The 27,464-nt window shown below is 37.2% G+C and overlaps 1 protein-coding gene across 12 annotated transcripts in view; it reads right to left on the bottom strand.

Moving 5' to 3' along the window:
- The window catches only part of Rp1 (RP1, axonemal microtubule associated), a 462,084-nt gene that overhangs the window by 386,426 nt on the left and 48,194 nt on the right, over positions 1-27,464 (bottom strand). For 3 of the 12 annotated variants that reach the window (XM_008763558.3, XM_017593623.2, NM_001195676.2), the window contains one exon: positions 20,598-26,582. The exons of the other annotated variants lie outside the window; for them this stretch is intronic. In XM_008763558.3, coding sequence (XP_008761780.1) covers positions 21,001-26,582 — 5,582 coding nt within the window. In that variant the 3' untranslated portion in view covers positions 20,598-21,000. Of the gene's footprint in view, positions 1-20,597; positions 26,583-27,464 lie in introns of those variants that run through there. 12 annotated transcript variants of the gene reach the window in all.

Genomic DNA, 27,464 nt, shown 5'->3' with positions numbered 1-27,464 from the left:
TGTCTGTTCACAGCAATAAAACCCTAACTAAAACAGTTTATAAAAAGATAAGGAGAAAAGGAATGTCTTTGGTTGGATGTACAGTCAGGTGTGGGGGACTATAGACTATGTACAGTCATAGTGACTGTTGACAGGTAAGTGTGGGGTGGAGCTTAGACAAAATGCTAAAAGTAGGAGAGAAACCAACTCACACAAGTTGTTCTCTGACCTCCTACATAGGAAATGGTATACAAACACACAGATACACACACACACACACACACACACACACACACACACACAACATGAATAAGTGGTGGATACAGGTGTATGAACTGATATCTGGGTCTTTAATTCTATACCAATAACAAATAAGTCGGATTTTTATCCTAATACTAACTCGTTTTTATATTACTATAGTTCTGTACTATATGTTGAAATGTGTGTTTTGACAGCTCCACCACCTTTTTTTATAGTTAAAGATCATTGTAACTATCCTGAGACTTTTGCTTATTCATATGAAATTTAAGATTATTTTGTCAATTCCTGTAAAGAACTTTATTGAAATTTTGATATGCATTATTTATAATCTGCATATGGCTTTCAATAGCGTGATTATTTTCACATTAATCCATTAATTCAATCTTCTAGTATTTTTTTTGTTTAGTGTCTTGAAGTTTTCATTGTACAAATCTTTTATTTTCCTAATTAAATTTATTCCAAGAATTTTTGAGGCCACTATGAATTAGAAATTGCTTGCATGATTACTTTCTCAGTGAGTTTGTTGTTTTTATATAGAAAAGTTGCTGGGTTTTATGAGTTGGTTATGTCCTGTTACTTTGCAGAGTATGTTTATTGGTCGTACATGTTTCCTGATAGAATCCTGAGTGCTTTATGTCTATAATAATATGACCTATAAATAATGATACTTAGATTTCTTCCTTTCTAATTTGTAGCATAGTTATCTCTGTCACTTTCCTTATTATCGTAAGGAAGATTTCAAGAAACTATGTTGAGGAGGTATGAAGAGACTGGTTATACTTGTCATGATCCTGATTTTAGTGTAATTGCTTTGAGTTTTCTCTCTAGTACAATGTTGGCTGTGGGCTTCCTGTCCCTATGTGTGTGAAAGTAGCCTCTTACTGACAGATACACGTGCCTTTGCTTCCTGAGTTCAGGAATTAAAGGTGTGAACACGATGCCCAGATATTTGGGAAATTTTTAATTACTACTTCTACATATTAAGGTGTTAGGGTTTATTTAAATTATATACTTCACCTTGATTTAGCATTAGTAAATTATATTGGATAGATAGATAGATAGATAGATAGATAGATAGATAGATAGATAGATAGATAGATAGAATTGTGTATATCTAAAGATTCATGCTTTTTCTTAGATTTTTAAGTTTGTTGGAATATAGATTCCTTAGCTTGTCCTTATAAATCTCTCAGTTTCCTCAGTATTTGTTGTGATATCTCTGTTTGATTCAAACTTTATTAATCTGAGTCCTCCTTTTATTAACTTTGCCAATTTGTCAATTTTCTTAGTATTTTTAATGAACCAACTCCATTTTACTGATGATTTGTGGGGTTTTTGTGTTTTTGTCTTTCTTATTTCATTAATTACATCCCTGATTCTGATTATCGATTCCTGTCTACTTGAGGAAGGGTGTTATTTGTTCTGGTTTTTCTAAAGCCTCCGTGAGGATGATTAAGTTATTAATTTTACATCTTTTGGCATTTATATAGATATATAGTGCTACATACTCTTGCTTTTAAGGCTATCTTCATTTGTCTCATTGATTTGGGTATGTTGTTTTCGTTTTGCATTCTATTCTAGAAATTCTCTAAGTTCCCTTTCGATTTCTTCGTTCTGGCAGTTATTCAGTGGTGTGGTGTTTAGTTTCCATATTTTGTGTGCTTTCTGTGGTTTCTATTGATGATCATATCCATCGTCATGGTTTTACACTATAGTGGGCAGATAGAATGGAAGACAGTGTTTCACTTTTCCTATATTTGTTGAAACCTGATGTATGTCCTAATATGTGATCTATTTTGAAGAAATTCTCTGAGCTCCTGAGAAGGGTGTCCACTTTTTTAGAGATTTGGTGTGGTGTTCTGTATACCTCTGTTACCTACGTGAGATTTATGACATCCCTGAACTCCAGAGCTTCTGGTTTTGGTGAGAATGGGGTGAGAAGCACCCACTATTACTCTTCTGGGGTCAATCTGTGGCTTTAAATTTAGTAGTTTTTCTATTATAAAAGAGTGTAATTTTTAGAATTTTAATGTACTGTTAGTGGTTTTTCTCTTCAGTATTCATAAACTGTCACTCCTTATCTGTTCTGGCTAATTTTCATTTGGCAGATAAAAGAATAGCTACACATGCTTGTTTCACAGATCCATTTGATTGAAATAGCTTCTTATTTCAAGGTTTTCATTTTGCATTTTATTTTGTTTTGGATTTTCTTTGAGGATTCTATCTAATACATTCCATGTTTATAAAACTTGAATTTTTCATTATTCAATTCAACTATTTATGGTTTTTTAGTCCTTATTCTAACATTTACTCATGTACTCTTAAGTTTCTTGATAATGTTTATTACCTTATCTTGAAAGCACTGTCTTATACATCATCTAAATCACTTACTTGTTTTAGAGAACATTCCTGTAAGATTTTGGCATGATTACTTATGTTTATGCTTTTCAAAAGAACAAAGACATCTGGAGTTAGGTCATTGGTAGTGTTTCTTGGTGTAGAAATTTCTCTGCTTTGCAAAGAGGTTGCTTGAAGTTCAGTTTTCTGGTGTCTCAACTTGTCAGGCTATAGAATAGCTATATGGGGATTATGGTTCAATCTTGGGGCAAGTCAGTGCTAATGTTCAAATAGGATATTAGTGTGAGTCAGAGCTCAACTTGAGTCAACTGAAGTTTCTAAGCACAAAAGCAGACCTTCTGCAGTGTTAGAATATTATCACAACTAATTTTCAGGGTACTGTGAAAATCTTAGGACTTTTTTCAAGCCAAGGGACCTTGTGGAGTAGGTACTACAAGTCTAGAATCCCTGCCTAATAGGGCAAAAAAGAAAGTGGAAGCCAGGCACATGGTCCTCAGGCAGGTCAGAGGGGTCAGTGAAGTTTTCAGCATGTTGATGTTCCCTATCTGGAAAAGGGTGATCTAAGATCACAAGGATGGACAGAGTAAGCAATAAAGTCCACATTCCTGCCTAAAATTAAGGCCAAAGTCATGTGTCAAGGATGAGTGGAACTCACTGTGTGACTCTGAGGTCCCTATGTGAACATGAGGACATAGATAAGCTAAGGAAGGCAAGAAGGAAACATGTGGCCCTCAGGTAGGTCAATGGGGTACCTTCAAATGTTAAAAGTTCTTTATAATCACATGGAGCTGTTTTTCCTAGTATATTATAAGCAATTTTATACCAGAAAATACAGCCTTCAAAACAATACTAAACTGGAAAGACATTAACCATTTGTAGAAATCAAAATGTTAGAAACTATTAATACCGCAATAAACTGTTTATCGCTCATCATAAGGCACCTTGACTTTTCTGTAGTTTTAATGCTTTCACTGTGAAGAGTGAAGAAGAAAGGAATTCCTTTGAGGTCACACAACCACCCTGAGATTGAGACTTTAAAACTTTTCTTCAGATGTTAAACATTGTTTTAGTTTGTTCACATGTAAATTGGTTTTTATGAAAGCTAAAGAAAATATGGTAGACCATAAACTTAAAGGCCATAAAACTTTAGCCCTCTAACACTTAAAACTATTTGACAAAATATTTCTTTTAGTATTCTTTACTGTCATAAACAGAAACAGAATGAAAATGTTGAGTAATTAATCTATTTAAATTATATATTAAGATTACTATCACTAGGATATAGCAAGTTATTCAGCAAGTATAAGTCCCTAGGTTCAATCTCCAAAACTAACCAACCAACAAAAAAACAAACAAAACAGGCAAAAAAGACTGATATCAACTTTATGAAGCTCAAACGAAATTATTACCAAACTTCATCTTCAGAAGCATAGATGTGCCTGTCAGCATACCTGAATGTTTGTGATTCATTTCCACAACCAAAAAAGAAATGAGTATGGGTTCTATTCTCATCCTAAACTTCACATTTCTTTTATCACTTCCAGTGCCACGGGGCTCACTGCTGAAGAATAAGAAAAAGACTCTAAGAGCATAAAGACAAAGTCTTCAAAATGTCATCTTCTAGCAAATACATTGTTATTGTAATAAAGAACTCTCAAGGACATGGAATCTATGTAAGAATGAGCCAATCAACAGTCAGGTAAGCATGAAGGAAGGATTCAGGAGTCCCTCCCCACATGCTGGATTATTTCTTATGGACAGCAAGAGGGACTGGCAATAAAAAGGGTCAAAGTTTTTAGTTATCTCTCCACTAGTGAATCTACCAGACTGGTACTAAATTAGTAAGTCCTGCTTAAAATAAATGTGTCAAAGAACATAACTAACAGTTATAAATCTTGAACAGGAACAAATAAAGAGGAAGAGGGGCTGCCGGGAGAAGGCAAGAGAGAGTGGAGAGACATAGTAGCTAGAATGCATGATGCAAATTATGAAACTGTAAAGGAACTAACTTAGCTTTTTAAAAAAACACTTAGTGTTTTGACTCTTAAGAGGCTGATTTTGGAGAAAGTTCCATGAGGTGCTAAGAAGAAGGTATATGCTTTTATGTTTGGGTGAGATGTTAAGTCTATTTGACTAATAATATCTGTTATCTACAGTATTTTTGTTTAGTTTTTGTCTGTGTGACAAGTCCACTGGTGAGAGACGGGTATTAAAATCTCTCACCATCAGTGTGTAAAGGCCAATATGTAATTTAAGGTATAGTAGTGTTTCTTTCACAAAAATGGGTACACTTCTATTTGGGGCAGAGGTATTAAGAATCAAAATGCCATCCTGGTAGATTTTTCCTTTCATGAGTATGAAGTCTCCTTCCCTATCTCTTTTGATAAGTTTTTCTTTGAAGCACATATTCCTAATTATTTAAATGCCTATGCCAGTTTGCTTCATTGGCCCATTTTTTTGAATATTGTTTTCCAACTTTTATCCTGACACAATGTCTATCCTTGATGTTGAGTGTGTTTTGTATACGCAATAGATGGATCCTATTTTCACATGCACTCTGTTAGTCTTTGTCTTTTAATTGTGGAACTGAGGGCATTAATATTAAGAGATATTAATGACAATGGTTGTTGATGTCATTAGTTTGGTGGTGGTGGTGGTGGTGGTGGTGGTAGTAGTGATGGTAGATGTAGTGTGTGTGTGTGTGTGTGTGTGTGTGCGCGCGCACGCGCGTGCACGTGCACAGACAGACATGTACTTCCCTTCTATTGGTTTTGCTGACGTAAGTTTATTTCCTGTGTTTCTATGGGTGTAGTTAACCTCCCTAGGTTGGAGTTTTCCTTCTAGTACTTTCTGTAGGCCTAGTTTTATAGATATATATTGTTTATATTTAGTCAAATATACACAAACTCTACACAAATCAAGTCTCAACAGATATAAGAAACTAGAAATAACTCCCTACCTCCTAACAGACCACCAAAGATTAAAGTGGATATATCAATAACAAACAGAAACAACAGAAAGCTTATGAACTCATGGAAACTGAACAGCTTTCTACTGAATGACTATTGGGGTGAGACAAATTAAGGAAATTAAAGACTTCCTGTAATCCATTGAAAATGACAGCACAACATATCTAAACTTATGACACACAATGAAAGTAGTGCTAAGAGGAAAGTTCATAAGGTGAAGTACCTGCATAGAGAAATTGGAAAGATCTTATACTAGTAACTTGGCAACACACCACAAAGTTCTAGAACAAAAATAACTAAGGACGTCTAAGAGAAGTAGATGGCAAGAAATAATCAAATAAGTGAGCACGGAGATAAATAATTAGAAACAAAAAGAATAATAGAAATAATAGGCCTATAACCCCTAGTGAAATAGGAGCACTCACAAGTCTCCCAACCAAAAATATCCCAGGGCCAGAAGGTTTAAGAGAGAATTCTACCAGACATTCAAAGATGAGTTAACAGCAATATTCCTTAAATTATTCCAGAAATAGAGAAATAGAAGGAACATTGCAAATTTATTTTATGAGGCCACAGTTACCCTTATACTCCAACCATATAAAGACTCAACAAACAAGCAAACAAACAAAAACCCAGAAATACAGTTTTCTCTTATGAACATTGACGCAAAAATCATCAATAAAATACTTGCGAGTCAAATCCAAGGACATATCAAAAAGAACATCTCTATGATCAAATAGGCTTCATCCTAGAGATGCAAATATGATTAAATAATAAAAATAAGTAAATATAATCTACATATAAACAAACTGAAAGGAAAAAGCAATACATGACCATCTCATTAGATGCTGAAAGGAGAGTTTGGCAAAAATCCAACTCCCTTTTATGATAAAAGTCCTAGAGAGAATGGGGACACGAGGGAAATTCTAAAACATAATAACGACAATTTACAACAAGCCTATAGCCAACATCAACTTAAAAGGAGATAAATTCAAAGGAATTTCACTAAAATAAAGAACAAGACAAAGTTCTACTTTCTCCATGTCTATTCGATACAGTACTTGACATTTTAACTAGATCAATAAGACCACAAAAGGACATCAAGAAGATCAAATAGAAAGAAGTTAAAGTATTGTCATTTGCAGATGACATGATAGTCTATATAAGAGCCTTTAAAATTTCTACTAGATAACGCCTATAGCTGATATTCACTTTCCATGAAGTAGCTGGATACAAAATTAGCTCAAGAAATCAGTAACTTTCATATATGCAAATGACAGATGGACTGAGAAAAAAATCAAGGAAACATCTTTTACAATAACCTCAAATAATACAAAATATCTTGGGGGTAACGCTAATCAATCAAGCAAAAAACTTGTATAGCAAAAACTTACTTCTTTGAAGAAGATATTAGAATATGGAAAAACCTTCCATGCTCATGTTTTGGTAGAATTAACATAGTAGAAATGGCCATCCTATCAAAAGCAACCTACTGATTCAATGCAATTCCCATCATGATTCCAAGTCATTTCTTTACAAAACTTGAAAGAATAATTCTTAACATCATATGGAAAGACAAAATGCCAGAATAGCCAAAAGAACTCCGAACTTCTGGAGGTATCACCATTCCTGATTTCAAGTTTTACTCAGAGCTGTAGTAATAAAAAAAATAAAATAAAATAAAACAAACACATGGTATTGGCATAAAAAGAGGCACATTGATGAATGAAATCAAATTGAAGATCCAGACACACACCTATGGACACACCTGAGTTTTGATTAAAAAAAAGAAAAAGAAGAAGCCAGACATACACAATGGAAAAAAGACAGCATCTTCAACAAATGATGTTAATCAAGCTGGATATCTTTATATAGAAGTATGCAAATAGACCCATACTTGTCACCCTGCACCAAACACAAATCCAAGTAGATCAAAGACTTTGACATAAAATTAGATGAGAAAAATCATGAATAGCCTTGACACCATTGGCACAGGAGAAAACTTTCTGAAGAGAATACTTAGTGCAGGCACTAAGATATGCAATTAATCCAAGTGACTTCATAAAACTGAAAAATACTGCCAATCAGGCAGAGCAGCAACCTTCAAAATGGGTTTCTACCAACTTAACATTTGATAGAGAACTTATGATCAAAATATATGACTCAAAAACCAAGATATCAAAAAACTCGAATAATCCAATTTTTAATGGGGTACTGATCTAAACAGAAAACTCTCGACAGAGAAATCCCAAATCACCAAGAAACACTTAAAGAACTGTTCAATATCCATAACCGTCAAGGAAGTACAAATCAAAATTACTTTGAGATCCCATCTTATACCTGTCAGAATGCCAAGGATAAATAACACAAGCAACAGCTCTTGCTGGCAAAGATGTGGAGCAAGGGAACTACTCCTACATTGCTCATCAAAGTGCAAACTTGTACATATGGGAATCAATATGGCAGTTCATGAATCAATCTTCCTTAAAACCCAGCTATATCACTCCTGAACACATATCCAAAGGATGCTTCATCATACCACAAAGGCACTTGTTCAACTATGTTCATTGTGGCTTTAATCATAACAGCAAGAAACTGGAAACAACCTAGATGGGAAGGGGAAGAAGTGAAGGAAAGGAAAGGAAAGGAAAGGAAAGGAAAGGAAAGGAAAAGAAAGGAAAGAGAGAGAGAGAGAGAGAGAGAGAGAGAGAGAGAGAGAGAGAGGAGACCAAAGCTGGAAATAAATTTAACATGGGAATCTAAATACCTCTATAAACAAATTCTAAGATCCCAGAGAAAGACATTGAAGAAGACACTAGAAAATGGATAGGTGTGATGGTTTGCATGTGCTTGGCCCAGGGAGTGGCACTATTAGAAGGTGTGGCCTTGTTGGAGGAAGTGTGCCACTGTTGGGGTGGGCTTGGATACCCTCTTCCTAGCTGCCTGAGGATGCTCAGTCTGTTCCTGGCTTCCTTCAGGTGAAGACATAGAACTCAGCTCCTCCTACACCATGCCTGCCTGGATGCTGCCATGTTCTGCCTTGATGATAATGGACTGAACCTATGAATCTGAAAGCCAGCCCCAATTAAATGTTGTTCTTTATAAGACTTATATTGATCATGGTTTCTGTTCACAGCAATAAAATCCTAACTAAGACAATAGGTATACTGGTATCAAGGATTGAAAAAATGTTGTAAAAAATGACCATCACAGTGAGAGTTTTATCTACAGATTCAGCGCAATCTTAATCAAAAGTTCAACACTATTATTTACAAACACAGAAAAAAAGATGTTCAAAAATTTATGTGTTGGCACAAAATAGCAATAACAAAAGCAATCCTGAACCAAAAGAATACTATCAGAAGTATATCATAACTGTTATTTTATAACCACATAGGTTATACAAAGATAGGGAAGCAATATATGAATATAAATTAGTTGTATACAGTGAAATGCAATTATTGTTCCAGATAGACCTTTAGTTATCTCTTATCAGCCTACTTTTGGTAATACTTGAACTCTCCTTTGAACCCATTGCAAAATGCTAATCATTCATTTAGTTAATTTTTACGTTAAATAAAACTCTTGATATATTTCTTTGGGGAAAAGCGAAGTAAGCCTGATCTAGCTGTGTTGAGAGCAATCCTCGTCGGTTTTTCAGATTAGAGTCCATGGCTCCTGAAGCACCCTGTGCCTTTCAGTTCATGAGAGCCTGAAGCACTCCTTCAGGCAGGGAAGCACTCAGTCTACTTCTGTATCTGTGTTCTTTATAAGTCAGTGAAGCATACAGAAGCTTGACAGGACAATTGGTCTCAGACATTAATCTTGTGTACCTTGTATAGCTTGTAAGCATCATTGTATCCTGGAAACTACCATTGTATCGATCCTGGCAACAGCCATTATATTTTGTTTCTAGTAAAGGGATTAAAGAGCCTGGTTGCTTGCAATAAACTTGTCACTGCCTCAGTCTTGCTATGCTTCCTCCAAACTGGCCTGATTAACATTCATTTCTCATTGGCCATAAAAGGTAACTTTGGCCCAGTGAGTAAGTGCACAAATCCTTGCACAAAACCACGTTGTATCAAAGGGATACAAGAAGCAACTACAATCCTCCTATAAGTGGCCCAAGACTGTAGAGGCCACAGGGCCTTGGACTGACACAGCAGCACTAAGAGAAGAGAAATGTTGATCACACAGGGGTGTCTCAACTATGAAGATAAAGTCAATTGCCTGCATTCCATCCAGAACATACAGTATCTCCTCAATGGAAGAGATAAATCAAATACCTGCATTCCATCCAGAACACCCAGGGGTATCTCCTCAATGGATAAGATAAAGTCAAATGCCTACATGCGGTCCAGAACTCGGAGGAGTGTCTCCTCAGTGCAAGAGATAAAGTCAAGTACCTGCATTCCATCTTGATAGCTGGTTGTAAATGACCTTGTGACATTTTGTTATCTGTGAAAGCAGACCTCACCCTAATTCCTCAGAATTATTATTCCAGACTCTTTCTTCCCTAGATCATTACCCGTCTTTAGAGTAGTTGTCTCAAGTGCTTTATGGCCTGCTGAGCTCTGTGCTATGGGTCAGAGACTGCACAGGGTTCTAGGCCTTTTAGCTATAAAACCCACCCTCATGGTGACTTGTATGTTGTAAAGAGTTTCTATGTAGGTACACCTTAAGCTTTATTGTGTACCTGGAATTGGACTGACCATTGCCTGGAAACCTTTTCCTAAATTGTTCTGTTCTAACTATGCTGACATGAGCCACCTGGCAAATCACTCCCCAAAGTCTAATCCAATACATACAAAGTCCACCTGGACCAGGTTTTCATTCTCATCTTTTCTTATAATTTGTTTCCCTGTCTGACACCTGCAAAGATCCCTCATCAAGTGACCTTTGAAAATGGTTTGCTCCTCTCTTAACCCTGAAAATCCTACAAACTCATACAAATCATATGTAACAAGGGGTGTTGGGGAACTGGGGGTAGTCACTAGAAAGTCTGAGGCACCAGGGTAGCAAGAGGTTCCCAGGACCCTACAGAGATGACATTCACTGAAATATACAGCAAAGGGACAAAAGAACCTCTAGAGACCACCTTTAGTAAATAGACATGACCTCCAGTGGAGGGATAGGGCCACCCACCCAGCTCAAAATTTTTAACCCAGAATTGCTCTTGTCTAAAGGAAATATAGGGAGAAAGAGTAGAGCAGAGACTGAAGGAAAGGCCATTCAGAGACTGCCCCACCTAGAGATCCATCCAATCTGCATACAACAAGCCCTGATACTATTGCTGATGCCAAGAAGCGCTTGCTAACAGGAGCTTGGTATGGCTGTCCCCTGAGAGGCTCTGCCAGTACCTAACTAATACAGATGCAGATATGTTCAACCTCCAGACTGAGCCTAGGGACCCCAATGGAAGAGTTAGGGGAAGGAATAAAGGAGCTGAAGGGGATTGCAACCATAGGAAGAACAACAGTATCGACTAATGGGAACCCCCGGAGCTCCCAGGGATTAAAACACCAACCAAAGGGGTTGGGGATTAAGCTCAGTGGTAGAGCACTTGCCTAGGAAGCACAAGGTCCTGGGTTCGGTCCCCAGCTCCGAAAAAATAAATAAATAAATAAATAAATAAATAAATAAATAAATAAATAAATAAATAAAACAAAACACCAACCAAAGAGTATACATGGATAGGTCCATGGCTCCAGCTACATATATAGTAGAGGATGGCCTTATCTGGCATTAATGGAAGGGGAGGCCCTTGGTCCTGTGGAGGCTCGATGCCCCATTGTAGGGGGATGCTAGAGCGGTGAGGCAAAGTGGGTGGGTGGATGGAGGAGCACCTTCTGAGAGACAAGGGTGAAGGAGGATTGGATAAGGGGTTTTTGGAGGGGAGACCAGAAAGGGGGACAGCATTTGAAATGTAAATAAATAAATAAGATAACCAGTTTTTTTTTAAAAAGTTCAAGTTCACTTTAATAACACCCATTCATGAAACTGCCCCAGCCACCAAGGGTATGCACATCCAAATGGCCACCAAATATCTGAACAATGTCTCTTTAAAGAAGCAAAATGTAGCATTTGGCAGTAGAGTGGTAGAGTACGAAGGTATACCCAGTCCAAACAGTAGAGCTGGATACAGGGCCAGGAGCCCAAAAGGTGTGCTGAACTTTTGCTGCACATGCTTAGAAATACAGAGAGGGTTTTGGGTTATTTTTTGTTGTTGTTGTTGTTGTTTAAGTTTTTTTTAAGTTTGCTGAATTTAAGGGTTTAGATGGAGGTTCACTAGTCATTGAAATATCCATGGGAACAAAGCACATAAGATGTGGCATTGAACTTGAACCTATGGCCATGTTACCCTGTACTTAAGCTCCCCTGCCTCAGTGAGAAGGAAAAAAATTATTCCACAGTTGTGAAAGGAGATTGCACAGAAGAAAAGGGGATATCCCAGGAAAAACTGAAGAAAACAAACAAGCAAACAAACAAAAAACTGTGACACAGGAATAAATTCAGCATGAAATAAATACAAATAAAAAATTTAATAACTATGTTTGTTGCCATCAGGAACTGGCTTTACAGTCAGGAACCGGCTTTATGGTCACAGGTCACTTCCGAATCCAGTGATGAGGTGACATCACCCATAGGCAACTGGAGCCCGTGCATCTGTTGCCATGGCAACCACCATACATTCCCAGTGTCCACCTTTACCTGAGCCAGCAGTGCATGAGGTCACAGCCCAAATAAAACGCAAACCCTTCCTGACCTTCTCTCTCTCTTTTCCTCCTCCTCCTCCTCCTCCTCCTCCTCCTCCTCCTCCTCCTCCTCCTCCTCCTCCTCTTCTTCTCTGTCACTTACTTTGTCCTTTCCCCCACAATAAACCTCTCTCACGTGGAACTGTACTGGCCTGGTGTGATCTGTCTGGATGAATCCGGATTCCAACACAACAGTGTCTTCAAGTTAGATGAGATTTTGAGGATCACACTACAGAACTCAGCTAGAGACACTACTGGGAAGTATCAGAGACTAAGTCTCTAACCAAAGAACACACACTGGAGTGAGGCTGGAACAAGGCTCCTGGCACATATGTAGCAGCAGCTCAGTCTCTGTGGCTGCCTCAGTAAAAAAAAGGGTTCACCTAATCTGGCAGAGACTTGATGGGGGGAGGAGCACTCAGAGGAGAAGGGGCAGAGGATGAGGGAAGGAACTTTGTAAGGGGGGAACCATCAGAAGGGGGAGCAGCGCTTGGGATGGAAAGGAAGGAAAGAGGAGGGGAGGGGAGGAGAGGGGAGGGGAGAGGGGAGGGGAGAGGAGAGGAGAGGAGAGGAGAGGAGAGGAGAGGAGAGGAGAGGAGAGGAGAGGAGAGGAGAGGAGAGGAGAGGAAAAAAGAATAAAACACCTAAAACATGATCCATTAGTTTGCTGTAAAACCTCTAACGTTTTACAAATCTAATGAACTTACAGGGTAGCTACCCAGAAAAATTCGCATATTGGACCAGTTTATTAATGATTGCCATAAATATGAAATTTGGCCTCAAGAATTGTGTAAATCTAGACATTAGGTTATTAGACTGAAATGCAGGAGGGAGCAATATAAATGTCTCTCGTGGGTCTTACTTTTACCCATTGAAAGAACAGCACATTAACTTATCTTCAGTTTCTGTTGAGATGTGTAATGCCAACCCATTCCTCAACTGTCTTCCCTGGGACAGACTGACAACTGATAGTCACATTTGACTTTATCTACACTGGAGCTGCAACTCTGTTTACTAGTACAGTATTTCCTTTCCTTCTGGAAAGTGCTGTGCCTTCCAGGTTTATTCCGGGGGAAATATCTACAGTTATCCCCCATCCCAGCACGCACCCAGCTTCTTCCAAGCAGAAGCAGACAGCCCAGGCCACGCCTGAAAGTCGGACATTCTCCATAAAGCACATCTTCTTACTGTCCTCAACCTTCTGATAATGCATTGCACAACTGCCACCTGGTGGTCAAATGCATAATTTCACACCCCATTTTGAGATGTCATATTGCCATCAAACAGTACCTGTTCATCTGCAGACTATTAGTTTATCAAAATGTGTCCCATCATACATTTAGAAACATCTAGGCTCTACTGGATACAAGATGGGCTTTCAAGGTACTTCATCTCAAGAGCAAGAATGAGACCTGTATGATCATATCTCCCTTTAACTTTTTTCTTAATATTTTGTTTCATAGTGTTTCAAGACTTTTTTTTTAATTGGGCCTCACACTGTAGCTCAGACTAGCCTGAAACTCATAAGTTTTTTCTTGTGAAAATGAAACATCCTTTAAATGTTTAAGAGCCAAAAATGTAGATATTTCTGAAAATTGTTGAAATATACTGCTTTATGAAATAAGAGAATTATTGATATCCTTTACTGTTTTGAATATCCCTCTAAAAACAAGGCTATGAAGCTAATAACAAGCAAAAAAAACCAAAAGCAATCAACAGTATTTCTCATCCACAAAGAATACACGGGGTACATGTCCCAGTAATGTGCTAACCTGGAATATAAACATAAATATTAATGTGACCTTAGATCTCAGAAGTCAACTCATGCACATGTTCATTTGAAGTTATGGGTGCATTAAAAGTTAGCTTATTATCAGTTCAGCATGTGTCTTCAGTTTCATTTTCCTGTGTTACTGAGGCCACTGGAGGACATTGTTGTGAACTAGCTACAGAAGACATTGGTGTGGTATTAGCCACTGAAGGCTGTGGAGTTAAATCAACCACAAAGAAATTGGTGTACTCAGATACACTCAAACTAATAGAAGAAAAACTAGGGAAGCATCTGGAACACATGGGCACTGGAAAAAATTTCCTGAACAAAACACCAATGGCTTACGCTCTAAGATCAAGAATCGACAAATGGGATCTCATAAAACTGCAAAGCTTCTGTAAGGCAAAGGACACTGTGGTTAGGACAAAACGGCAACCAACAGATTGGGAAAAGATCGTTACCAATCCTACAACAGATAGAGAGCTTATATCCAAAATATACAAAGAACTCAAGAAGTTAGACTGCAGGGAGACAAATAGCCCTATTAAAAATGGGATTCAGAGCTAAACAAAGAATTCACAGATGAGGAATGCTGAATGGCTGAGAAACACCTAAAGAAATGTTCAACATCTTTAGTCATAAGGGAAATGCAAATCAAAACAACCCTGAGATTTCACCTCACACCAGTGAGAATGGCTAAGATCAAAAACTCAGGTGACAGCAAATGCTGGCGAGGATGCAGAGAAAGAGGAACACTCCTCCATTGTTGGTGGGATTGCAGACTGGTAAAACCATTCTGGAAATCAGTCTGGAGGTTCCTCAGAAAATCGGACATTGAACTACCTGAGGACCCAGCTATACCTCTCTTGGGCATATACCCAAAAGATGCCCCAACATATAACAAAGAAATATGCTCCACTATGTTCATCGCAGCCTTATTTATAATAGCCAGAAGCTGGAAAGAACCCAGGGCACTTCAACAGAGGAATGGATACAGAAAATGTGGTACATCTACACAATGGAATATTACTCAGCTATCAAAAACAATGACTTTATGAAATTCGTAGGCAAATGGTTGGAACTGGAAAATATCATCCTGAGTGAGGTAACCCAATCACAGAGAAACACACATGGTATGCACTCATTGATAAGTGGCTATTAGCCCAAATGCTTGAATTATCCTAGATGCATAGAACACATGAAACTCAAGACGGATGATCAAAATGTGAATGCTTCACTCCTTCTTTAAAGGGGGAATAAGAATACCCTTGGCAGGGAATAGAGAGGCAAAGATTAAAACAGAGACAGAAGGAACACCCATTCAGAGCCTGCCCCACATGTGGCCCATACATATACAGCCACCCGATTAGACAAGATGGATGAAGAAAGAAGTGCAGGCCGACAGGAGCCGGATGTAGATCGCTCCTGAGAGACACAGCCAGAATACAGCAAAAACAGAGGCGAATGCCAGCAGCAAACCACTGAACTGAGAAAAGGACCCCCGTTGAAGGAATCAGAGAAAGAACTGGAAGAGCTCGAAGGGTTTCGAGACCCCTTATGAACAACAATGCCAAGCAACCAGAGCTTCCAGGGACTAAGCCACTACCTAAAGACTATACATGGACTGACCCTGGACTCTGACCTCATAGGTAGCAATGAATATCCTAGTAAGAGCACCAGAGGAAGGGGAAGCCCTGGGTCCTGCTAAGACTGAATCCCCAGTGAACTAGATTGTTGGGGGGAGGGCGGCAATGGGGGGAGGATGGGGAGGGGAACACCCATAAAGACGGGGAGGGGGAGGGATTAGGGGGATGTTTGCCTGGAAACCGGGAAAGGGAATAACACTCGAAATGTAAATAAGAAATACTCAAGTTAATAATAATAAAAAAAAATAAAAAAAAGAAATTGGTGTAGCATTATTGCCAAATTTATACTATGCATTTCTTTCTAAACTTTTAGTACCTAGGCAATTCCCATAACTCAGCCATGTGCCTAAATATTACACTTTCCAAATCCATATGTGTGTATATAAACTTCCCTGAGAATTGATATCTTTAAACATTTTACCCTTGCTTCCTTAAGTGAAGAAAACTAAATACAGAGGAAGAATAAAACTAATTATTTTATGTAAAAGACCTGTTTCAAATCCTTCAAATCCTGATAAAGTAGCTATTGTGTACCAACAATAAAATAATTTACCTCCTTATTTCCAAGCTGATACGTTGAAAATTTCTAATTTCCAAGCTCTGATATATGGAATAATATAGGTATAATGGGTGCAAGCTAATACATATAAATATTATATCTAATGAGAGTAACAGAATAAACCCATAATCCTGGGTATACAGTAGCCACAATATTACTGTTAATTCATATTGTTCATCTAACGCTTATATATCTGCATTACAACTATTCACTGCTCACCATAAAATTTTATACACTATGACTCCCATACTTCAATTAGCAGAGGGCATGGCTTTAATACAGAGAAAGCATGTGCCATAGAGAACTGGTCTTCAACTGAAGTAGAAATTCTCCTAACTCTTACGGATTTAGGGCTCATGCTGAAGGAAAAACAAAACAAAACAACAACAAAAAAAAACCAAAAAAACAAAAAACCAGAAGTTCTCCCTGGTGTACTTTCCTACAGCTCAGTGCCAAACTTGGCACCTCCCTCTGTTGCTCTAGAACATTACTCATTCTATTTTTTAGTTACTCTTAGACAGAAGGTTTCTAAGTTCTATAAAATGTATTTCTAAACATCAAACTGTATAAGGAGTCTTTAAAGAGTTTCCTGATTGATACATAGGCTATATAATTGTTTTTAAATGTTGTGCATATTCAAGTGCGTGTATATAGTATGTTTTATTTATATGTAGCTAAGTGTCTCCATTAAGCATGAAAACGACAAAATTGCTAATATCTTCATGCCAGTTGTCTTTCAATTTGAAGAGAGCTTCAGGTTAAATCATTCCGGCTACTTTAAATTTTTTCTTCACAGAATGTGTGTTTACCTTGACAGTTTGAAATTTTTTTTAAGATTATTTTTCTCCCCAACCCTATTAACGAGCTACTTTCCTTGGGAAATTCATTTCTTCTCTTTCCCATGTTCCTCCTCACCTGTGTTCATCTGTTCACCCACAAATAGCTCTATATCTGTGGCTTCAAGCATGCTTTGTTTAGGAGACACTTTGACTGGTGGTTTGTTCTGTTCTTCTCTCATCCTTTCCTCCACTGGCTGCCACCTCTGCACTCAGTGTCTACTCCTAACTCATAGTTTCAGAACCATGTTTGCCTGGAATGAATAAGCAGCTCATCTATCAGATTTCACTGGCCTAGCTTCAGTCATGCTTCTCTTACAACTGGTTCAATCTAAGGCAGGCCAGATTCTCACATGCACAGCTGAAAGTCCACATGTTCAGGTCATATTGCAAAACAGAACATGAATAGTCAAGATAGCATGTCTCCCCTCAAATCCACTAGTCTCGTAGAAGGGTTTGGTAATGGAAAATCCCTTAGATGAACCTCAGGACATAGAATTTAAAAGAACAATCATAAACTATACAAAGAATGTAAGGAATTTAAAGACAATATGAAAAAATACATCACTGAACTCCAAGATAACAATAAATGCCCGAGTGATGTTCAAAATAATGTATATATACAGCTGAATGAAATGATGAAGATAATTCAGAATTTAAGAACTGAATAAAAACAAACAAAAAATAGAAATGATGAAGAGAACAAAAGCTGAAATGAAGATGGAATTGGAAAACTCAATATCGCAATTAAAGAACTCAGGAAAACCTCACAGGGATAATACAGAGTATCAGGACTTGAACATAAAATAGAGGATCTAGACCAAATAAATAAGTGAAGAATTTGGAAAAATATATCACAAGAATAAAACATACAGAAAATGTGGGACACCATAAGAAGACAAACTCTTCAAATTATGGGCCAGGGTGGGTGGGGAGAATAATATCAGGTCAATGGCATAAATCAGATTTTTAATAAGATCATGGAAGAAAACTTTCCAAAACTTACAAAAGACATGCAAAACCACTAGAAAAGACAAGAAAAGAAACTCCTCACAGCATATCACAATTAAAGCATTAAATAAACAGAACAAAGAAAAATATTGAAAGCTCCAAGGGAAACAACACAAGTTGCATAAAATGGAAAACCTAACAGAATAGCAGCTGATTTCTCAATAGCATAGAGCAATAGGCCCAAGTTCTAAAAGACCACACTGCCAGCCAATACTTTTCTACCCTGCAAAATTATCCATCATAGTTGAAAAATAAAAGGATTTACTGTAATCCCAACAAGCCTTTAAAAAAAAATCAAATCCAACAAAAAAACGCTAAACAGAATACTGAAAGCAATACACTTTGTACTAAAAAGAGAAATAAACACAACCAAGAGACACCAGTAAGAAAATAAATGGAGCTACAATTAACAAAATACAAAGCATGACTGAGACGACAAACCAGAAAACACTGAAATAAAATTAAAAACTGCAATGTACACACTTTTTTCAAGTATGACTAAATATTAATGGCTTCAACTCTCCAATTTGAAAAAAAAACAAGGTAGCTGGATGGATTATGAAATAAGATTCATCTTTTTGTTGTTTACAAGAAAAAAGTATTCCAAAAAAAACAGATCAGGAAGCAAACATGGCCACTCTACTCTTTGAAAAAACAAGACTTCAAACTAAAACTACTCATAAAAGACAAAGAAGGACATTTTATTCCAATCAAGAGATCATTTAATCATGAAATTTGTACAAAAATAAATGTAAATACACCAAACTGTGGTACTGTTTGTTTCATGAAAGGCCTACTAATGGAATTATGGACATGGGTTAATACAAACACAACAATATGGTAATTTAACACCTCATTTTCTTTAAAAGGTCAACTCCAGAATAAAGACTTTAAAAACTCAGAATTAAATGACATCTTACATCACATGGACCTAACAAATACCTATAGAATATTCCATTCCAACACCAAATATATATTCTACTCAGCAGAACATGGAAGTTTCTCTAAGATAGACCACATTCTGATGCAACAAACAAGCATCAACAAATTCAGGAAAAACTACAATAATTCTATATATCCTATCTGCCATTTTACAATAAAACTGCAAACAAAACTTTCATAAGCATATAAACTCATGGAAACTAAGCAACTCATTACTGAATGATGAATGGTCAAAGAATTCAACAAAGAAATCAAAATATTCCTGAAACCAAATAGAGATAAAAACACAACACAATAAAACATTTGGGACACAGTAAAGTCAGTCTCAAGAGAGAAGTTTATAGGCCTACATGCTTACATTAAAAAACTACAAAGAGCACAAATAAATTACTTAATAACCAACTGAAACTTCAGAGAAACAAGAGCAAAACAAACCCCAGACCACTAGATGATAGAAAAAAGTATGAATTAATGAAATAGAAACCAATAATCCACAGTATAAATAATTATCTAAGACAATTTTCTTGAGAAGATAAACAAGTATCAAGGACCTAGAAAAGATTATTTTGAGTGAGGTATCCTGAACTTAGAAAGACAAATGCCACATATTCTCTCAATCTGCAGTTTCCAGCTCCAATTAGAGACAGAAAGATAAAGACATGAATTGATGAGAGAATATAGATAGATAGATGATAGATAGATAGATAGATAGATAGATAGATAGATAGATAGATAAGAGATAGGACAAACAGATGGTAGGTAGATAGATAGATAGATAGATAGATAGATAGATAGATAGATAGATAGAGATAGAGAGATAGGACAGACAGAAAGACAGAGATGATAAGGTAGATAGATCGACAGACAGTGTAAGAGCCAGGAAACAAGGACATCCTCTGTGAGACTGCCTCTTTTAGAAATGACTGTGTAAACAAACAATAACAGTGACAATATCAACTAAGAATGCTAACACAGAAAAGTGAGATCCCATGGGGTCTGACCCCTAGATAAAGAACTTTAGGCAAATTATGAGTGCTGAGAGAGGAAGTTATTAGCATTTTCGAGTGATGAGCCTCCTAATCGATTATCCGGTAAAAAGTGGCCAGCCTTGAAACCGTACATAAAAGAAACAACAAAATGGAAACAGTTGGTTGTACTTAAGCATTTGTTCATGCACATGTAACAATAATAATCAAAGAACTATCAATCTGAGAGTTGGAAGATATGAGAAGGGTTGGAGGGAGTGAATACAGGAGGGAAGTTGTTGGAGTGGAGGAAAGGAAAGGAGAAGTGTTGTAATTATATTTTAACTACAAATGTAAACATTTTTAAATAAATGAAAAATTTTAATTTAAAGATTATAATGCCTAGGAACTACAACTTGGTAGTCATATGTTCTTTTTTGAGAACATAGTGAATACTGCCCTACAGAATACTTAGGAACTTCAGTGAATGTTCTGAGGAGACAAGAGCCAACCCTCTGGAAAAAGAAAAAGCAAATTGTACTGGAGAGCTTTAATAATACTTTTTATTCAATCAGCACTTAAATGAAATAGTTTAAAGTTATATTTATTCACTAATATATTCAATATCATATATGCACTTGACAACATTTTAAGGACATATTTCTTGTCCTGGCCATATTTCTTATATCCTGATCAGACAAAATCATAGCTATACAAAATAATGCATGTTTAAAATAAAACTACATAAAACTTTAATTACTGAGAAAATGAGGAACAAAGCAATAAAAAAAAACAAATTTATTTTATCCAAGAATATGTTTTCCAAGGTATTCTCATTTTGAAAAAGCAAGGAATTCTTAGAGAATCTAGCCTAAAGTCTATCCCATGTACTGTACCTTTTTATGGGAAAAACATAATTGACAGCTAATGATTGTGCTAATATTGAAGTTATAAATCATTCTGATCATTAGGGCTTTCAATATCTATTATATTTAATTGATTTTCTTCTTCCCAAATGAAAAGAACTTCACCCCCTAAAATGTAATATATTTCTAATTTACTTCTGGTTTTGATATGTAAGGATTTCTCAACTTGGCAAATATCTAACAAGTAAACTTGACCAAACAGCTCCCAATGGAATTGACAACTGTTTTCTTCTCTTACTACTTGGTTGGGATTTTTTCTTGAGTTCTGGAATCTGTTAATGAAGTTGTTCTCATCAACACTTTTGAAGTTATCTGTCCAGTTGCTGGGGGTTAGTGAAACAGAATTCATATCCCACACCACTAGTGACGATGAAGGCAAAAGATCTGAAAACCTTTTCTTTAAATATAATTGAACTTTGTTCAAATTAACTTCCTCCCTCAAAGAGTTAGCTCTTTTATCCACCAAGTCAATCATGTTTTTGAAATAAAGTCGATCACACAGATTACCAATGGCATTATCAGTAAATTGTTTGCCCACATTCACTTTCCTGCTCTCACTTGTGAACATGTTTTTCTTTGACTGTAGCAGAAATGGATATATTTCCATCCATAACTGAAAACCCAAAGAATTTTCAATATCGGAATCTTTTCGATAAGCAAATCCTCGGTCTTCCTCATTTACAGGTTGAATAATAACAGTTAGTATCGGACAATGTTGACCACAAAGAGCATAGAGTTTATCCAAAGAGTCGCCTTCCTGAAGTGCGCCATGAGTTATACTACTTCCAGGTAATGGCTGAGTTTTAATAACATCACTGCAGACAGGGTGGACTTTATTACCAGCAGAAGCAAAGGTTTGAGTAACAGGCGTACATGTTCTTTCAGATGGAGAATTACGCTTCTCCTCTTTGTGATGGTTGGGTATTTTCTCTTTGGGGCAGTTTGTATTCTGTGCATCTAGAAAATCTTCACCAAAAGGCTCAGAGTCACTACCATGAGGAAAGTTAAAATAATTGCATTTCACTTCAAGGGGTTGAGTCATTTCCTCTATTTCTGAAGAGGACAATTCAGCCATTGTTGGACCAGGAGCCAACTCTCCGAAATGTGAATATGGCACCTCAATGCTATTCTTATCCATTAGTGTATCCACTGATGTGGTGTCTGCATTGCCATACATGCCAGGATTGTCCAGTGACACCCTCCACAAATGATTTTCTCTCAGGAGCCATTTGCCATTGTCAATCAGTTTTCCCTTCTCTTTTTCCATAAAGACCCTGCCATGCTCACTTGGTTTTGTAACCTTTTCTATGCTGCTGTCCCCAAAACTGTCTCCCATGCCATTGGCATCAACCTCAGATTGTCTTTCCTCCTGGAATTCCTGCAACATGAGTGAACTTCTAGATACCTGTTCAGAAGAGACCAGTGACTGACATTCAGACTCATAAAAATGTGTTTTCTTAACACACGGAACTTCCACAGGATTATAAGGACAAACTTGAGATTTGTGTATAGACCCATGGAAAAATGGTGGTTTGATAATCTCTGCTTTGCCATAAAGCTTTTCTATTGCCCTTCTCACAATTCCTCTAGGGTACTCTCTCTCTTGGCCGGTGTCATCACTGTGCTCATAGCTCAATGCTTTACAAGGATATCGGCTCTCACTGTCTGATCCATAATCTGACCAATCTAAGGTCCCTGGACTTCTGTGCTGTTTGTTACAATTAAGTGAAGAGTCTGTGTAACTTTCATTTTCCATGCTGTCTACTATCTTCTTAACTCTCATCTTAGTTTCTCCTACACTCATCTCTTTTTCAGTGTTTTTATTAGAATCATAGCAAAAAACTAAAGATGGTGGTGTCACCTGCCCCCTACCTGTTGTCTCCAGAAATGCAGTATTTCTTCTTCCCTGTTCTATAATATTCCTCCCTGATATGTTTATCAATTCCAAACTCATCCTAGCTTCTGATTCTTTTTGCATTGACTCCTTGGCAGCTTTTTCTTCAGTCCTTACCTTCATATTGAAGATACCTGTGTCTTGACTTTCTGATTCTTCAAAAGATTCTAATTCTGAAGTGGCATTTCTTTCACTTGATGTCACACTATTGGTTATTGACCTTGGTTCTTCAGAAGTCCTTGAATCTTCCTTATCAGAAGAAACAGATTTCTTTTTATTCACAATTTTCTTAGGTGGGCAATTTTGAAATTCTTCTAGAGGACTATAGTCCTTGTCAGAATCTAGATGAGTTTTGCTTAGGAAAATACCTTGGGAACTTAACTTATTGACATTTTGGGATGAAGTTGATATATCAGATTCATTTTTATCTATAGAATCTGCCAAAATATTTAGGTCTTTTGGAACTTTGTCAACAGTTTTGATTTCTTCAGTTAATTCCAGATTGTCAGTGCATTTGTTTTCTTTTGAATTCACGAACTCAATTGTTTTGCAGTCTCTGATGGGAATGTGAGTCTCATCACTCAAGCAAGCTGCCTCATAGATGTTGTCCTTCTGGGCACAAGCCTTATGGGAACACAAACTATCTGTAAGTAAACAGGCCTCTCCTAGGAAAGAAGCATTGTGTGTGGAACGCTGGCTCATAGTAGAACTATCATTACTAGTGAAAAGGGCATCATTTTGGTTATTTACCCCTTTTGGAGGATAAGTCATGCTTACAGTATGCCCCTCACTTGGAGTGTTGTTTGACTTGCTAACCATTTCTAAAACACAGAGCTCGGGGCCACAGTCCCCCCTGACAGAGTAGCCTTCATCCAATAGGCTCTTCTGGGTACTCTTGTTTTCCTTACACTTGTCCACACTGTGAAGGCTGGCTGCTATACAATTTGCTGGTGCCGTATCTTGTTCTCTCCCGCTGGGTCCACTGCAAGTTTTGGTTGATTCCACTAAGTTGGCAACAGCGGCCTTCAAGTCATCGGCTTCCTCTGTGATGGCGACGTGCTTCAGAACATCCAACAGTGCAGCCGTTTCTGAAGATCTGCTGGTCGTCTTAGGAGCATCGCTTTGACAGAAGCTATTCATATTTCTCTTTAGGTTTAGTACCAAAAGCCAAGCCAGAAGGAGATTTGTGGATGAATTATATATTGCAGAAGGGAAGACAACCTCTGCTAATGAACCTGGTAGTTGAGAAATTCCATTTTGATGCTTCTGATTATTAGGAATAAAAGCTTCCAGGTGCTGGAGCAACAGAGCTAGTAAGTCTTTTGGAACATTCTCTCCCATAGTGTCTACCTGAATGGCAACCTCAAGAGTTTGCCTTTTTGTGGAAAAGTTCATTTCTTGGTAAACAAGCTTCACTTCTGGTCTTGACTTTTCAGTAGATAAATGACTTTTAGTACAAGGATCGTTTATACTGGTCTGTGACAAAGTACAATTGTCATGCAAAGGACCCAAGTAAGAATCATACAGAGACTCATCTTGGCTCTCACAGGAATGTTTATTAGGCTGTTCACCATTATCTTTAACAACAAGAGATTTACTTGTCTCTTGATTTTTATTGCCTTTCCAATTGGCATTTTTAGTTTTGCGCTTATTACTTTCCATTAAAAAACTCTTTCCTTTTGAAGAAGTTGTAGGCAGATTATTTTCCGGAAAACCATTACTGTTATAATTTACCACATTACTTCTATCTTGGCCTAGTGGAGCTGACTTTCTGTGCTCAAAATCTGGATATGGATTTATGTTCTGCAACCATCGCTGTATATAGCTCTTAACTGAGTGATGGGGAATACCCTCGGTTAAATCAGGTTTTTTCAAAGATGCTAAGGGATCCGCCCTGGTTGCAATATGCTGTTCACTTACTGTAGCACCTGACTTTAATTTAACTCCCTTTTGTTTTCTCTGGTTTCTTACAGTTACGTGTAGATCATTAACTTTTGGGACTAAACTCTTTTTTGTCATTCCTTTCCAATTTTCAGTTACTGTCTCCACTTGTGACTGTGATCTATGCAAAGCTTTCTGGTCTTCCTCAAGACTACTAAACACATGAAGTAAACTTTGTTTTTCCAAATTACTTTCACAAAGTTTAGATTCGCTATGGAGAAATACTTTATCTTCTTGACCAGTCTCTTGTTTTCTGAGTTCACCTATGCTTTTAATCTTTAGTGGTCTTGATTTTCTTTTAGCTAAAAGTTTTTGAGTCTTAGGATTTTGAACAGTATTTAATTTGTTTTTATGGAAATTCTTGGAAAATTTGGAATTACCTTTGGGGAAAATATCATGTGATTCAATTACCATAGGACTTGTGTCAAGTTCCTCCTCACGAACTCTCCCTTCTTTATCCAGACCACCCGAATCTTGCAATAGTACCACCTGTGCAATTGTTCCTGCTCTGTGTATTTTCCCAACTTTGTTAGGGATTCCTTTGGTTTCAATCACTTTTTTCTTATCCTTGGAAGTTATCATTCGCTGCTGAGATTTCTTCTTTTTTTTGCTGGCAAAAGGGGATGAAATCTGCCTTCCATTTCCTGGATGTTCTGTTAAACCACAATGAGCAAATTCATTAACAAGTCCTGTGGTGAGCACAGGAGATCCTACAGAAGGAACCTCAGAAATAGTCCTGACATTTGGACAGTTGTTACCTGAGGTAAGAGTTGTATCTGCTGTAGTAGAACTGAAGCTGTCATTGGCATTACCACAAGTTCTGAAGTGCTTGATAGTGGCTTTGCCTGATATGGCACTGTCATCTGTGCCTTCTTCCACAACTGAGTTCTCTGGTACAGTTGACGCTAAAGCATTGTTATGGCACATCTTTAAGACCCTCTGACTTGTAATTTCTATAGCACCAGCATTTATGGCATGTGACTTGAGCGGTCCACTTTCCTTTGTTCTTTCTAATGCTGACTCCCTCTCATCATCGCTACTGATCTGAACGAGTTTATTAGATACTGAGGACATTTTGCTGCAAGAATGTGTAAACATGTGGTACTTGGATTTTTCTCCAACCTCTCTTTCTTCCCTATAAGAAAACTGCTTTTCTTGAACCTCTGTTTCAGATACTACGGTGACAGTCCCTATCACAGATTTCTTTTGTCTCATTCTCCTTGGTCCAGGGGTTGGGGGTCTATAAAAGTGTTTCACTTGTTTCTGGCTTCCCTGAATGCCTACCTCCATGGAGGCATTCTCCCAGCCAGCAGAGCTACTTGACAGAGCCTGCTGTTCTGTCATTTGAGTATTTTCTTCCTCTGTCAAACTGCCCTGCTGAGTGGTGTCTGTGATGTCTTCAGACAATGAGCATGGCACCACAAGCTTTAAACTAGACGATCGATCTTCTGTTTTACCAGGATAGCTACTTATCTTACTCTTTTCATCATCATTAGAAAGATCAGCTCTATTGACAGTGGTTGTCCACTTAACAGTTTCTTCTTTTATCTTGAATCGAACTTTCATCACGACCGTCATAGTACCATCTTGATTAAAAACTATCGATTTCTCAACACCATCTTCAGAAGGATATGTTGATAGAGTCTGAGAATCATGTGTCTCTAAGGCCAGGTAATTCTCAGGGGCTACAGAAAAGTCTGAAAAGCAATCATATGTTTTCTCTGAGGCCAGGGAATCAGTCTGGGGTCTTGGGACTGAATGTGTGCTCACTTGCAAGATTTTAAGAATGAAGGCGCCATGTCAAAATACAACATGGAGAGCAGAAAAGTTGTAAATATCCCAAGGAAGAAGCAGCAAAGAAAGAAGAAAAGGGGAAGTTAGTTCACAATACCATTTCTCTGTATTTTACAATGAAATATTACAAGTCTATTTCTAAACTGTATGTAGTCTTTGGTTATTTGGGAAATCTTACTGCGCTTCTTTCTGTTTTTGTTTTTGTTTCTTCCTCAAACTACTTTAAAAAGGAAACCAGTCATACTTTAATGGAGACATTCACAGAATTTTAATTTTAGCAATTTTATAAAGGAATAATAAGAAGAAATGTATAAAGTATAAGCTGCTAATGATTAAATTGGCTAAAAGTGTTTCCTGTGTGGTTTTGTTTTATATGCTTACCAATACCAAATCTGGAATCTAATAAGTCCCATCTATGTAAGAAAGGCAGGCAAAGAGCAGTATATGGTGATATTCCATCGGAGCGTGTACAAGTCCGCCCTTGGAAGCTTTATGAAAGCAGAAGCACCTTTAATGCTTAATTAATCAAATAATATTTACTTGTGTAAATGGTGCAGTTGATTTAATATATACATAAAAAGCTGTTGAGTTAGACACAGCCCAGTGTTGCTTTTGGTGTGAGGTGGCTATTGTGTTTCTTAATGTAACAGATTTCCTCCTCGTAGTTCTTTGCACACATCCTCTAAAGTAATTGCCTTTACAGTTTTCAGAGCTAAATCTAAAAATATTTTTATAATTTTTGGTAAATAAAAGTGTTTCATTTTTAACTTTTTGAAATGAAACTTAACAAATCTCTACAAAATAGGTGCATTGACAAATAAGAGTATGCTTTTGAAATAATTAGATGAAAGCATTAA

Source organism: Rattus norvegicus, chromosome 5, assembly GCF_036323735.1.
Source record: "Rattus norvegicus strain BN/NHsdMcwi chromosome 5, GRCr8, whole genome shotgun sequence".
Lineage (NCBI taxonomy): Eukaryota > Metazoa > Chordata > Mammalia > Rodentia > Muridae > Rattus > Rattus norvegicus.
The sequence above is the reverse complement of the archived record's forward strand: the minus strand, read 5'-3'. Positions and strand labels throughout refer to the sequence as shown.